The 12,785-nt window shown below is 48.1% G+C and overlaps 1 protein-coding gene across 1 annotated transcript in view; it reads right to left on the bottom strand.

The window, feature by feature from the left end:
* Positions 1-260: 260 nt before the first annotated feature.
* The window catches only part of LOC133367192 (myosin-6), a 51,126-nt gene continuing 38,601 nt past the window's right edge, over positions 261-12,785 (bottom strand). The window contains exons 29-41 of the mRNA XM_061591113.1: positions 11,905-12,031; positions 11,342-11,460; positions 11,047-11,243; positions 9,168-9,351; positions 8,217-8,382; positions 7,968-8,092; positions 6,088-6,396; positions 5,688-5,891; positions 5,303-5,428; positions 3,704-3,979; positions 2,749-2,844; positions 1,958-2,092; positions 261-402 (exon numbers count right to left, since the gene is read on the bottom strand). Coding sequence (XP_061447097.1) covers positions 382-402; positions 1,958-2,092; positions 2,749-2,844; positions 3,704-3,979; positions 5,303-5,428; positions 5,688-5,891; positions 6,088-6,396; positions 7,968-8,092; positions 8,217-8,382; positions 9,168-9,351; positions 11,047-11,243; positions 11,342-11,460; positions 11,905-12,031 — 2,085 coding nt within the window. The 3' untranslated portion in view covers positions 261-381. The remainder of the gene's footprint in view (positions 403-1,957; positions 2,093-2,748; positions 2,845-3,703; positions 3,980-5,302; positions 5,429-5,687; positions 5,892-6,087; positions 6,397-7,967; positions 8,093-8,216; positions 8,383-9,167; positions 9,352-11,046; positions 11,244-11,341; positions 11,461-11,904; positions 12,032-12,785) is intronic.

The raw sequence follows: 12,785 nt of genomic DNA, 5'->3' as shown, positions 1-12,785 counted from the left end.
GGCTTAAGATGCATGTCAGCTAATAGGAGAATGAATAAGAACCAGGTAGAGAGACAGCTTTGTGTTAAGAGTTGCCACACTATTTTCCCTGGGGCCGGCTCCTGTGCCTTTAATAGCTTCATGTAGACAGACATTCAACAGATGAAGTTAAAATCTATTCCTGTTGACTGCCCGTTGCAAGGCTGTTTAAAGTCACGGGGAAGCAGCTGATTCTCTGTTCAGAAGCTGGAGAACTGAAGTATATACATGGTGAGGAAAGCAATCTGAGGATTAAATCTGCTGTTCAAATTTATTAATTAGACTATATTTGTGCTACATCATATTCAGAGAAAGGGGCTAGCAAGAAAAATCTTCTGCAGCTCAGGTGAGGATTTTCAAACCTCACTCTTCATCATGAAGCTTCTGGAAAAGAGAAGCAGAGAAGGAAAAGGGGAAGGGGAAAAAGGACAGTGAGAAAACGACAAACCAGAAACAGGTGAGAGTAGGTAGAAGATGGAGCATTTAAAAGATGGTGGTGCTCTGAAATCACCTTCGCTGTCATGAACACACACATATGTTTCTGTGTCTGGGGGTGGGGAACCTCCCAAACACTTCTGGAACTTTTCATGTTGGAGAAAAGCTTGCTGTAGTGGCAGCCTATTGGCTAATGCTAATGCCGTCACCAACATGCCAAAACCACCTCCCAAAATTTGGAGCAGCCCTCCCCAACTTGTTAAAATCTTTGTGGGTTTTGGAGGAGGGAGGGGGATGCATATGCAATACTTGGCGCATAAGCGCATACGCTCAGCCTGATGTGGAGAGGATGGGAGACGATTAAGAGTTGTTAAGAATCTGGCATCTGTCTTTACCTGGAAAAGTGAAAGAACAAAGAATGGTTGAAAAAGGAGGAAATCTTTCCTTTTGGTGGGATGTTGAGATCCTAAACACTTGATTGGGGCCAAGTGGGAGAGGGAGTTGAGCAGGACAGAAAGTGAGCTAAGCTACGGATGTCATGGAAGGGGACAGCAGGGCCTCATCTGCACTATGCATTTAAAGCACTATGATAAAACTTTAAACAGTCCTGGCTTCCCCCAAAGAATCCCAGGAACTGTAGTTTGTTAAGGGTGCTGAGAGAGACCCCTATTCCCCACACAGACCTATAATTCGCAGAGTTAAAGAAAGGGAACACGTAAAGCTTGTTCACGTGTTATAGTGTACGCAGGTAAAAGCTGTCTCTACATGTACTAGTGCTTGAAAGGGTGTGTGCTGGTTGACTTGTGCAGCTCAAAAATTTGTGTATACAGGCACAGGCCACACAGTTGTTGAACATCACATGACGCACTGCACTAGTGTACAGCTCAAACGGTTTGTGTACACAGTTTGTGCACTCACTGAATGTAACGTGTGAAAACCCCCCCCAAGAACCAAGAGGAAGGGAAAGGCTGCCACAGGGTTGCCCCCCACCCCCAGGAGAGGATTCTCCCTCCGTGATATTCCACAAGCACCCGGCAAAGTCTGCGTCTGCGTTGGAATTGCTTTTTAATATATTCTTAAACCTTTTTAAAAAAATGTTTTTAACCTTAAAAATGTAAATGTACTGCTTTCAAGTCGATGACAACTTGTGGCGACCCTAGGAAGAGGGTTTTCATGAGGCTGAGAGGCAGTGACTGGCCCAAGGTCACCCAGTGAGCTTCATGGCTATGTGGGGATTCGAACCCTGGTCTCCCAGGTCGTAGTCCAACACCTTAACCACTACACCACACTTAGACGATGTTTTTAAAGCTTTTTTTAAGAAACGTTTTTAAAGATGTTTTGTTTTAATATGTTTTAAAGTTTGTTTTTATGATGTTTTAAAGTGTTTTTAGTGCTTTTGTTTGCCGCCCTGGGTTTCTGCTGGGAGGAAGGGTGGGATATAAATCAGATAATTAATTAATAAATAAAATAAAAGTCCCTCCCCTCAGTTGGCTGCGACATTCACCTTTCCCCCCACTTCACGGGTCTTGGCCTTGAGCTTGTTGACTTGGGACTCGGCCATGTCTGCCCGCTCCTCGGCTTCATCCAGCTCATGCTGAACCTTCCGGAACTTGGCCAGGTTGCTGTTGGCCTGTTCCTCCTGCGGGGGGAGACAGAGAGAGGATAGAAACCAAAGTGGGTGGGGCTTATAAAAGCTGCATGGGATTTTCCCATGCCAGTCTCGCAGTTTTGCAAAAGCCCCTGTAGTGATACGACAGGGATACCTCTGCCATGACGGGAAAGCAAAAAGGGAGGCATTTACAGTCTACCTGTAAGAAAGACAGAGGTTTAAAAAATGCAACTGATTAATCCACCCAACTACCTGTAATTTCAGTCTAGGGTTTCCAGATTAACCACAAGCGCTTGTTATCTCCATCTGCAAGATGTTAACCACCTTGACGTAATCAACTTCTACTAAACCTGTAGAACCTTAAAACAGGATAAGGTCTTGCAAAGTTTGTTCACGCAACTTAAAATGAGAGCTACTAATTGCTCAGGTTTAGGAACGCTTTATCTTGTAAAGCAGGTAACAGCATCACAAGGCTGATGGTCAGTCCAATCTAGCAAATTGTAACCTGCAAAGCATCAGACAACCTTAATTAAATCTAAGCATACTGGCAGCTCAGGTTTAGCAAAGCTTATGTTGATGTGCCAAGGACTGGAGGTCGTGTATTTGACCTAGTGGCTACGAACTCTCTATAGCAATTGTTTTTGACAAGACTAGCAGAAAATTGCGGAGGGAGGCTAGGAACTCACCGCTTCCTCTGCCTGTCTCTTATAAGCTTTGACCTTCAGCTGCAACTTGTCCACCAGATCTTGGAGTCTCAGCAGGTTTTTCTTGTCCTCCTCAGTCTGCAGATGAGGAGAAATGGGAAGAAAAACGAGGGAGAAAGGGTCACTTGACATCCACATCTCCTTTTCCATGAGATGGTTCACATGTAATGCCAAACCATGGTCTGAACCAACACCATCTGACAAACTGCAGTTTGTGAGTGGCCACCAAACCAGGATTTGGCAGTTAAGTTTTGGAGCTGGTTTGCAAACCTCAGTTTGGGTAAACTGTAGCTTGGCATTACATCTGAGCTAACAAAATAAGATTTGGGACATTACACCTTCTGCCCTTGGATGCCACTGTTCAGGATGGGATTCTCAAGGAAAAGAGAAACTGCACAAATCAGGCTTTGCTGGTATGCCTAGACAGAGCACAGGTTTGGAGTGTAAATGATGGCATGAATCATGGTTTGGAGTCACATCTGAACCAACCCCAAATGTAGCTTTCTGCAGGTAAAATTGTTTTTGCTTTGTATATGTGTTTAGGGATAGATCTATCTAACTCAGAGTTTGCACAGAATTTCTGGAATCAGAATTTCTCCCAATATTCCCAGCTATGAACCTAGTTTGATTTAGACTGGGGCTAGTTGCCATTTGGGGTGGGGAGGAAATTCAATTCAGTTTGTGTTTAAAACTGAATTGATCAAATTTGCACTTTCGTGTGCAATAGTCAAAACTGCATACAAAAATGTGCTTATTAGGAGAAATTTGTGCTAAAATGCTGAAGAATTTCAGAATCTCCATGAAGATTTTAAAAAGAAAAACCCAGCAAATTGCTGCAGAAACCTGGAGAACTGAATTTGAGATTGGAAAAATAAGAACCTGAGAAAACTGAAACCGACAGATCCTTCCATCCCCAATTATCATAGGGCCCTGATACCTGGTAGGTGAGCTCCTTGATGCGCCGCTCGCACTTGCGCATGCCCTTGACATTCTCGGCGTTGCGCTTCTGCTCCGCCTCCAGCTCGTTCTCCAGCTCTCGCACTCGGGCCTCCAGCTTCTGGAGCTGCTTCTTGCCGCCCTTCAAGGCCAGCTGCTCCGCCTCGTCCAGCCGCAGCTGCAGGTCCTTGATGGTCTGCTCCATGTTCTTCTTCATCCTCTCCAGGTGCGCGCTGGTGTCCTGCTCCTTCTTCAGCTCTTCCGCCATCATGGCCGCCTGTGCCACCCAGAAGACAACAGAGAGCGTTCAGAGAGAAAGAGAATTACCTCAGTCTGGCAAACTGCTCATTCCCGGCAACATACCAAACAGACCCCTCCTTGCACCAAGCATGCCCCTGTCCATCACAGAGAGGATGGCTCCCTCCTCTCAATAAACAAAAGGAGATTCTGGGATATGCTCACATTATGTCCATGTCCATAAAGCTTTATACAGTAGGGCCCTGCTTCTCGGTGCCCCGCTTTTCAGCTTTCCGTTCATATGATGCCAGCAGGGCAATCAGCTGGAGGGGGGCTGGAGCTCCCCATGCTCCAGCTGATCTTGCCAGAGGAGGGGAGGATCAGCTGTAGAGTACTATAGCTGATCTCCTCCTCTTCTGGCACGATCAGACTCCTGCACTCCAGCTGATCTTCTCCGCCGGCGCGACCGGCGGATTAGGTTCCAGACCCCTGCGCTACAGCTGATCCACTTTTTGGCGGTTTTCACTTTTCGGGGGGTGTCTGGAACCTAGCCTGCCATATGAGTGGGGCCCTACTGTAGGTCAAAACCAGCACTTTTAATTGAGCTCGGAAACTAACTGGTAGCCAGTGCAGTCGTGCCGGAGTCAGTGTTATATGTTCTGACAGTCCTACGCCAGTGAACAGTCTGGCTGCTGAAATCTGCACTAGCTGCAGTTTCCGAACTGTCTTCAAAGGCAGCCCCACATATCATGTATTGCAGTAACCCAGTATTGTATTAGATGGTCATGTGAAGAATCGCAGGGATGAGGAGAATATAAAAAATTTTGCAAGGAGAAATTGAGCAGGAGAATCTCTTTGGGAATGGCTTTCTCTGAAGAGAGTCATGTCCCAGAGTCACCCCAAGGAAGACACAGATTCAGACAACTCACAGGCCATTCCACTCAAGGGAGGGGGAGCCCCCAGCTACACTATCTCAGTCTGAGGTCATGTCTCCCCCATTATTCTAAGACATTGGGGATGATTTCCCTTAGGGATTGTGAACTCCTCTTCCTGGGGGGGGGGCAGAGCCACTGGGAGAGGAGGCCTGGTCAGAGTTCTTAAAGCTTTCAGATGATGGTGGTCCTTTGCTGAGACAACATCTTTCATAGCTCAGCCAGCAGGGCCCACTGGGAGCTGTCCAGGGTCCTGGACCTAACTAGAAGAGTCTCTGGTCATTGCTACCCTGCAAATCCCAGCAAAGCATGATAGCCTACTTCAGGGTCTGCATCCGAGAGGCTGGGCACCACCATTGGGGGAGGGGGCCGAGCTATCCTTGAGGATCACCAGTTGCCAGCCCCTTTTTCATGATTCCGTTTGTACTCACATCAGTGATGGCTTTTTTGGCTTTCTCGTCAGCGTTCCTGCATTCCTGAATGGCCTCCTCCACCTCTGACTGAAGCTGGGACAGGTCGGTCTCCATCTTCTTCTTTTGGTTGATGAGGCTGGTGTTCTGTGGAGAGAAGGAGACAGATGAGTGGGGATAGTCTGGGGCCCTGTACTACAGAAAATCTCAGGGAATGTTGGGGGAGGGGAGTCCAGAAAATAAACCAAGAAGAGGATCTAATGATGACAAGAGCACCCACTCTCACAAGAGGGGGGCTGACAAGGTTGTCTGGGAAAGTAAGGGACCCCCTGGGGTTCTGGAAGGGGAAGGCGTCAACCTTTACATCTGATTTTCTATATATGAAATGAGTATAGTTCCTCTTCACCTGGGAGTGAAGAAGCTGGACCCGCTCACTGGCCTCGATCAGTTCCTGCTCAGCCAGTTTCCGGCCACGCTCCGTCTGCTCCAGCACGCTGCGCAGCTCTTCGAGCTCAGCCTGCAGCAGGGCATTCCGCCTCTCCACAATGGCAATGTTCTCCTTCAGGTCCTCATTGGCTCTCAGGGCATCATCCAGTTGGATCTGGTTGTCCTGGGGCAACCAGAAAATATGCAGGCCTAGAGTAGACTTGTTTCAAGCTGTAAGTAAGCCTCTCTTTTGCATGGCAAGTATAGCTCTCCCCACAATCACCTCCCCACCATGTCAAGTTGGGTTGTGCAAACCTCCACTCTTGGCCCCTTAAACTGTGGTCCACTGAAGTGGAGACAAAAGCCTCCAGCCTCATTACCTTGAGATGGGCATGAGCAATCTTGAGGTGTTTCTGGGCCTCAGTAGCCACTCGATTTGCTTGGCTAAGCTGGATCTCCATCTCGTTGAGGTCACCCTCCATCTTCTTCTTGACCCTCAGCGCCTCGTTGCGGCTGCGGGTCTCAGCATCCAGGGACGCCTGAAGCGACTCCACCATCCTCAGGTGGTTCCGCTTCGCCTGCTCCATCTCCTCGTCCTTCTCGGCCAGCTTGCGCTCAATCTCGGCCTTGATCTGGTTGAACTCCAGCTGAGCCCGGAGGATCTTGCCTTCCTCGTGCTCCAGAGAGGCCTGCAGAGCCAAGGAACAATGTGTAGAGTGACAGAACAAATGGATGAGTGAATGAGGAAGTGGAGGGAGGATGGAAGGAGGCAGACAGGTATGATGGTGTCAAGATCCAGAATCTTCCCCACTGCAAACTCTACCAGGGCTCAACCTTCTGGTGCACCAAGGCTCTATATTGTCAATAACTACCCTGTTGCTTCCACACTAGGCATTTGCTCTGGAATTGCCATCCTTTGCTCACTATTTTATGGAGAATCCTCCAGACAACATTGTTGTCAAATTATTGCATTCCAGTGTTTTCCTGCTCTATTTTTTTGGACCTGGTTTGTGGTGATAAATGCAATAGAAATGCCAGCCTGACCAGCATGGACAGGCAAAGCGATACTGAAGCTCATAAAGACTACTGTGCTTTTAATTAAACACTTCTTGTTCGCAGGTTCTGTTCTTTTATTGCTTCTTATTGGGTGTGGCTGGGGATAAGTGATAAATTGCTCCTTGTCTGCTGTTGTTCTTTGCCTTGGAATGGGGGTAGGCTTATAACTGCTGGTTTTCTTCTGTTTTCCCCTCATCTTTTCTTTTTATAGTGAAATTTAAAAACACTAAAGTTTTCATGGAGGGAAACCAGTGATTATAGCCCCCACACTGCACATGAGGAGCAGTTGTTGGCTAAACAAAGGGCAATTCATTACTGATTTCCCAGTTGCACTGGGGCAAAGAAAGAACAAGGGCAGGACCTGAAAGGAGGAAGTGTTTGATTAATGTTGCAGGGGACCTTTGTGCTATGAGAGTTCTTCAGCAACACAATTGAAAATCTTGGCTCTGGAGGAGGGCATTGCTGGATAATTTAGCGCAATATCAAGTGTTTGTATGGAAACACCATTTTAATTCCACTTCCAGCTAAATGTGGAAGTGGAATCTCTCAGCAGCACTAAAGAACACTTTTCTGGAAGCCACCCATGCTAGGCAGGGATTAAACATCTGGTATTCCAATCCAGGACAAGCTTTTCCAGTTTCATTTCTGCCTGCCATGTGGCTTGTGAAAGGCAGAGAGCATGTCTATAAAAGAGAGAGAGAGAGAGAAATGGGGGCAAGTGATGATCAGAAGAGAAGAGGGAATTAAAACCGGGAAATGGAGCTGAATGGCATATCCACACGACAGTTTTCCAACTACTTTAGGGCCTGTTGAGCTGTTGCATCTCCCATATAGGAATCCGAGGGGCCATAGCTCTGAGCTGGAAGTGTTAGGCAAGGCTAACTTGAAACATTTTGGCACCTGAGGCCCAGAGTTCCAATGACAGCCCTCGCAGTAAAACAACGACAATGTTACATTAAACAACTGGCTGTTTGCTTTCCTTTATCGGTTCCCAAAAGTGGTCCCTTCAGCCTGCCTCATGGCGGAGCCCACCTTTGAGCTGGGAATCTCTGACAAAGACTTAAGTTCAGTTAAACTGACTTAAAATGTGTGGCCCAGAATTGAACAGAAGCTGCAGAGCAAAGAGAGACACAGGGATGGAGGGACAGGGATGGAGAGGGGGCAAAGGCTGGCATTTAAGGGAGGATGGGTGGCCTCCTGTCACCTCAGCCTCTTCCAGAGCTGCCTGTAACTCCATTTTCTCGGCTTCCAGCTGCTTCCGGACCTTCTCCAGCTCGTGCATGCTTTTGGCCCCTTCGCTCAACTGCTCCGTGAGGTCAGAAATCTCCTCTGCAGGGAGGGAAGAAGCAGGACACTCAGCGCAGAAGAAGAAAAAGACGCTGTTCAAGGGAGGGACAATGCGGTCACGGAGCAACAGGGCCTTGCGGGGGGCTTTGCCTTCACCCCAGCTCACCCTGCAAGTTCTTGTTCTCCCTCCTAAAGGTCTCCAGATGCTCCAGCGACTCCTCGTAGGCGTTCTTCAGCTTGAAGAGCTCAGTGCTGAGCGCCCGGGACTCCTTCTGAGACGCCTCCAGCTCTACCTGGGACTCCTCGTACTTCTGCTTCCACTCTGAGAGGATCTGAGGGGTGGAGGGGGGAAAAAGGAGGACCATAAAACAACAACACCCTCATTTTATTTATTTATTTTAATTATTATTATTTATTACATTTATACCCTGCCTTTCTTGCCATGATAGAGACCCAAGGCGGCTTACATATGGTTCCCAGGTGGTCTCCCATCCAGGCACTGACCAGACCTGACCCTGCTTAGCTTCAGCAGGGAGCTGGCCTCTTGTGCCTTCAGACCATATAGGGCAGCAAAGAAAAATACTAAAAACACTACACAACATCACAAAAACAGACTTTAACATATATTAAAACAAAACATCTTTAAAAACATTAAAAACATCTTTTAAAAAAAGCTTTAAAACATCTTTTAAAAAAAGCTTTAAAAACATCTTAAAAAGCAATTCCAACACAGACGCAGACTGGGATAGGTCTCAACTTAAAAGGCTTGTTGAAAGAGGAAGGTCTTCAGCAGGCACCAAAAAGACAACAGAGATGTCTAATATTTAAGGGGAGGGAATTCCAGAGGGTCGGTGCCACTAAAGGTCTGCTTCCTACGTTGTGCGGAATGGACCTCCTGATAGGATGGTATCTGCAGGAGGCCCTCACCTGCAGAGCGCAGTGATCAACTGGGTATATAAGGGGTGAGACGGTATTTCAGGTATCCTGGTCCCGAGCTGTATAGGGCTTTGTACACCATTTGAGCTGGAAAATGTTCCCTCATCCTCATCATTCTTCTGTTCTATCTCTTTTTTTTTAACTGTGCCCATTTCCCTTTCTCCCCAACTGAGTCCCTCACCTTGTCAAAGTTCCTCTGCTTCTTGTCCAGGGCAGCTGCGGCCGCGTTGGAGCGCTCCACGTCCACCATGAGGTCCTCGATCTCATTCTGCAGGCGGTGCTTGGTCTTCTCCAGCGAGGAGCACTTGGCGTTCACGGCCTCCACCGCCTCCTCGGCATCCTGCAGCCGCTGCGCCAGCTTCTTCCTGACGCACAAATGGAGGGGAGGGAGGAGAGAGAGACAGCAGACCGATTACCACAGAAGGGGGCCTGCTCCCTTCCTCTGCCTATGAATGAGGGAGAGGAGGCATGGCAGAGAAAAAGGGCAGTGATGACATCATCAGACAAATCCAGGAAGCCATTGCCATGCTCTACCTCAGGGGTGGGAAACCTTTTTTATTTTCAGTCTGGGGGCCACATTCCCTCATGGGCAACCTTCTAGGGGCCACATGCCAGTGATAAGGCAAAAGTGGCAATGGATTTGACTTTTACCCTTTGTACTGTAGGCACACACACACGCACGCACGCACACACAGAGTCCATCCAAGGAAACAAAAGGCACAGTTCAAGGACAGCCTGGCCAAAGCACTCATGGAAGGCTGCTAAGGACTGTAGCCTGGGAAGGGGGCATGGCCTAGAAAGAGTCCTGGGGGCCAAATAGAGGGGTTTGGGAGGTCACATTCAGCCTGCGGGGCCTGAAGGTCCCCACCCCGCTATACCCGGAACAGCTGGCTTGTATATGAGTCACCCTATGGGGCTAGCATGTGGCTGCATAGGCAGCGGGATAACCTGAAGCAGCCTGCGAGGTGCGCGTTGCGTTGCCTCCCCACTCCTGCCCTTCTGGCCTAATTGAACAAAGAGAAGGTCTCCCCCACCCCACGCCCAGCCACAAAGGCCAGGCAACCCACATCTTTTCCTACCCCAAACCTACCTTGTTGTCTTTTTGTTTATTGAGTGGGGGATTTCTCCTCCAACCAACAAGCTTTTTGCTCGTCTTATACGCTGCCATTTTAAAATATAACCCGAGCCAAAAGCTTCGCCGTTAGAGGAACCACCTGTGAAGAGCAGGGATGTGCCAGAATTCCACCCAATCCATTAATTCGCTTATTCATTATTGTTTTGGATTGGATTTTTATGTAATGATTATGCACAGTTATTTTTGGAAACTTTTTTTTTAATCCACATCTAAAACACTGATATTAATATAGATATTTTTATCGATATTTCATTGAATTTATCGATATTTTCTTTAAAAATATCGATATTTCCTTTTATTAATAGCAATATTTTTTCTGAGGGGAAAAAATATTGGATTGGTAAAAGCAGCGACTTGCGGACAAAGAATGAACTCAAATCGATACCAGGCAGTTAGATTGACAGAATGCCTTTGAACTGGCACTGGCCAACAGATCCCACCCAGAGTGATGTCTAGGGGGGGTTGGGGGGAGGAGGCCCATTGGGAGACATTCAAAAGGAAAGGTGGGAGAGGAAGAGCCGGGCAGGCAGGCAGGTGGTATGTGTGAGAGGGGGAAGAACATGGAGGTATCAAGGCTCAAGCCCATGACAGGCCTTGAGGACTGTCAGGGGGTTCCACGCGCCACTCCTGAGCACTGGATGAAGGAAGGAATAGGAAAGAAAATCAGCCACCCCCTTTAGGACGCGCTCAAATGCCCGATAGGCCAGAGGAGGTCATGTGACAAGTTTCGCCCTCTGTAAGAACGGTCAAGTGTGGCCTGGTTCTTTGGTCTGAAATGACTCGGCTTGTCCAGCTTTGCCTCAATCCTCAAGCCCAGATGCCTTTCCAGAGGCCCAGTCTGACAGCTGGAGAAGGCTGTCAGTTGGAGAGTGCCCACAAAAGGTCGGGGATCTGGTAGACCTGAGTTCTGGGGCACTTTACTTACTTGGCCTCCTCCAGTTCCTCGGTCCTCTGGATGGCGTCGGTCTCGTACTTGGTCCTCCACTGCGCCACCTCAGAGTTGGCCTTGGAGAGCGTGCGCTGAAGCTCCGCTTTGGCCTCCATCTCTTCCTCATACTGTTCCCTCAGCAGGTCGCAGTCATGGCGGGCTGCCTGGAGTGCGTGTGCCAGAGCGTTCTTGGCCTAAGGGATGGTCATTCATAATACATTCAGTTGATTTTCCTCAGCCTTTCCCACCCCAGTCTCCAAATCCTGACCTACAGTTCCTGTGATTCTTTTACCTTGGCCTCCTCTTCTAATTGTCTCTTCAGGTCCTCCATTTGTTGGGTGTATGACTGCTTCCCACGACTGAGCTGAGAGATGAGAGCCTCTTTCTCTTCTAGTTGGCGGGTAAGTTCTCCTGTGGGGCAGGGAAGAGGACACATTCAGGTCCATAAGCTAAGTGCAGTGTGGTCTGTCCAGGGTCCAAGACGTTTTGCTGCCTGAGGCAAAGGACAAGATAGCATCCCCCCTCCCTCCATTCCACATAGAGAAGATAACCAACCCGGGAGTTGAATGGTGACAGGATGCCATCCTCCACTGCACCTGGAGCAGTGGCCAGATTAGGACAAGCTGTGTGGCAACAGAGGGGGATGGCTGTGGGGATCAAGAGGAATGAATGGGGGCTGCTGTTGCCCCCTTCTCAACATCGGCTGCCTGAGGTGATTGTCTCACTCTGCCTAATGGTAGAGCCAGCTCTGGATTTTGTCCCTTCTGGTATTGGCTTCCAGAATGGCTCTAGGAAAGAAGTAGTACATAAACAAGGACTGAGGGGTAAAATGATGTGTGCGTGTGTGTGTGTTACCGTTTTCTGTCTGGAGCTTGGCCCGCTGTGTGTTGGCGTCGTTGAGGGTCCTCTGGGTCTCCTCAAACTTGGCTCGGTAATCTGCAGCTTGGTCTTCTACGGTGCGGCACATCTTCTCCAAATTCACCTGCCGGCAGAGAGCAGAAGAGAAGGAAGGTGAGAGAGAGGACCAAGGGCAGCTCCAGATGCCAGCAAGGCAGCAACCTCAGGAAGCTGGATCAAAACATTTAAGCAAAGACACCATGTGGACTTTGCCGTCCTTTTTGTTTTAATAAGGCCTATTGTGGGCCTCCGTTAAAAGGACCATGCTCAGTTTACACACAGCCCTTTGAACAATATGGCGATTGTCAGGTCACTTAGTTTAGTTTGGCCAGTGGACTCGGGTGCTCTCTGAGTTTGTGCACCCCACAGTTTCTTCCCCTTGCTGAGTAAAGGGGCCAACCGATGGCTTCAAATGCAGGAGCTGCCAAAATCCCGGAGACAGTCCAATAGGCATTTATTTATTTCATTTGGCAAAATTTATATACCATACCACTTGATTGTTAAAAAAAACAAACTTCTAAGCGCTTTACAATAAAAATGAAAATTATCGGTAAAAACAGTTCAAAACAAGTAATTAAAAACATTAAAAAGACAATTAAAACAGCAGTAAACTAAAAAGGGATTAATGCACACCAACATCTATGATGTCTGGGTAGGCTTTAAGCAGGCACCAAATACAATGAAGGTGCTTGCCTGATGTCATTAGGCAGGGAATTCCAAAGTGCTGCCACACTAAAAGAATGATTTCTTACAAGTGCAGAATGAGTATTATGTGGCACCTGTAACAAGGCCCATTCCACAGATCAAAGAGCTCAAATGGGCACATATGGAGGTGAAGC

This window comes from Rhineura floridana, chromosome 11, assembly GCF_030035675.1.
Source record: "Rhineura floridana isolate rRhiFlo1 chromosome 11, rRhiFlo1.hap2, whole genome shotgun sequence".
NCBI classification, from domain to species: domain Eukaryota; kingdom Metazoa; phylum Chordata; class Lepidosauria; order Squamata; family Rhineuridae; genus Rhineura; species Rhineura floridana.
This window is presented reverse-complemented; position numbering and strand designations above follow the sequence as displayed.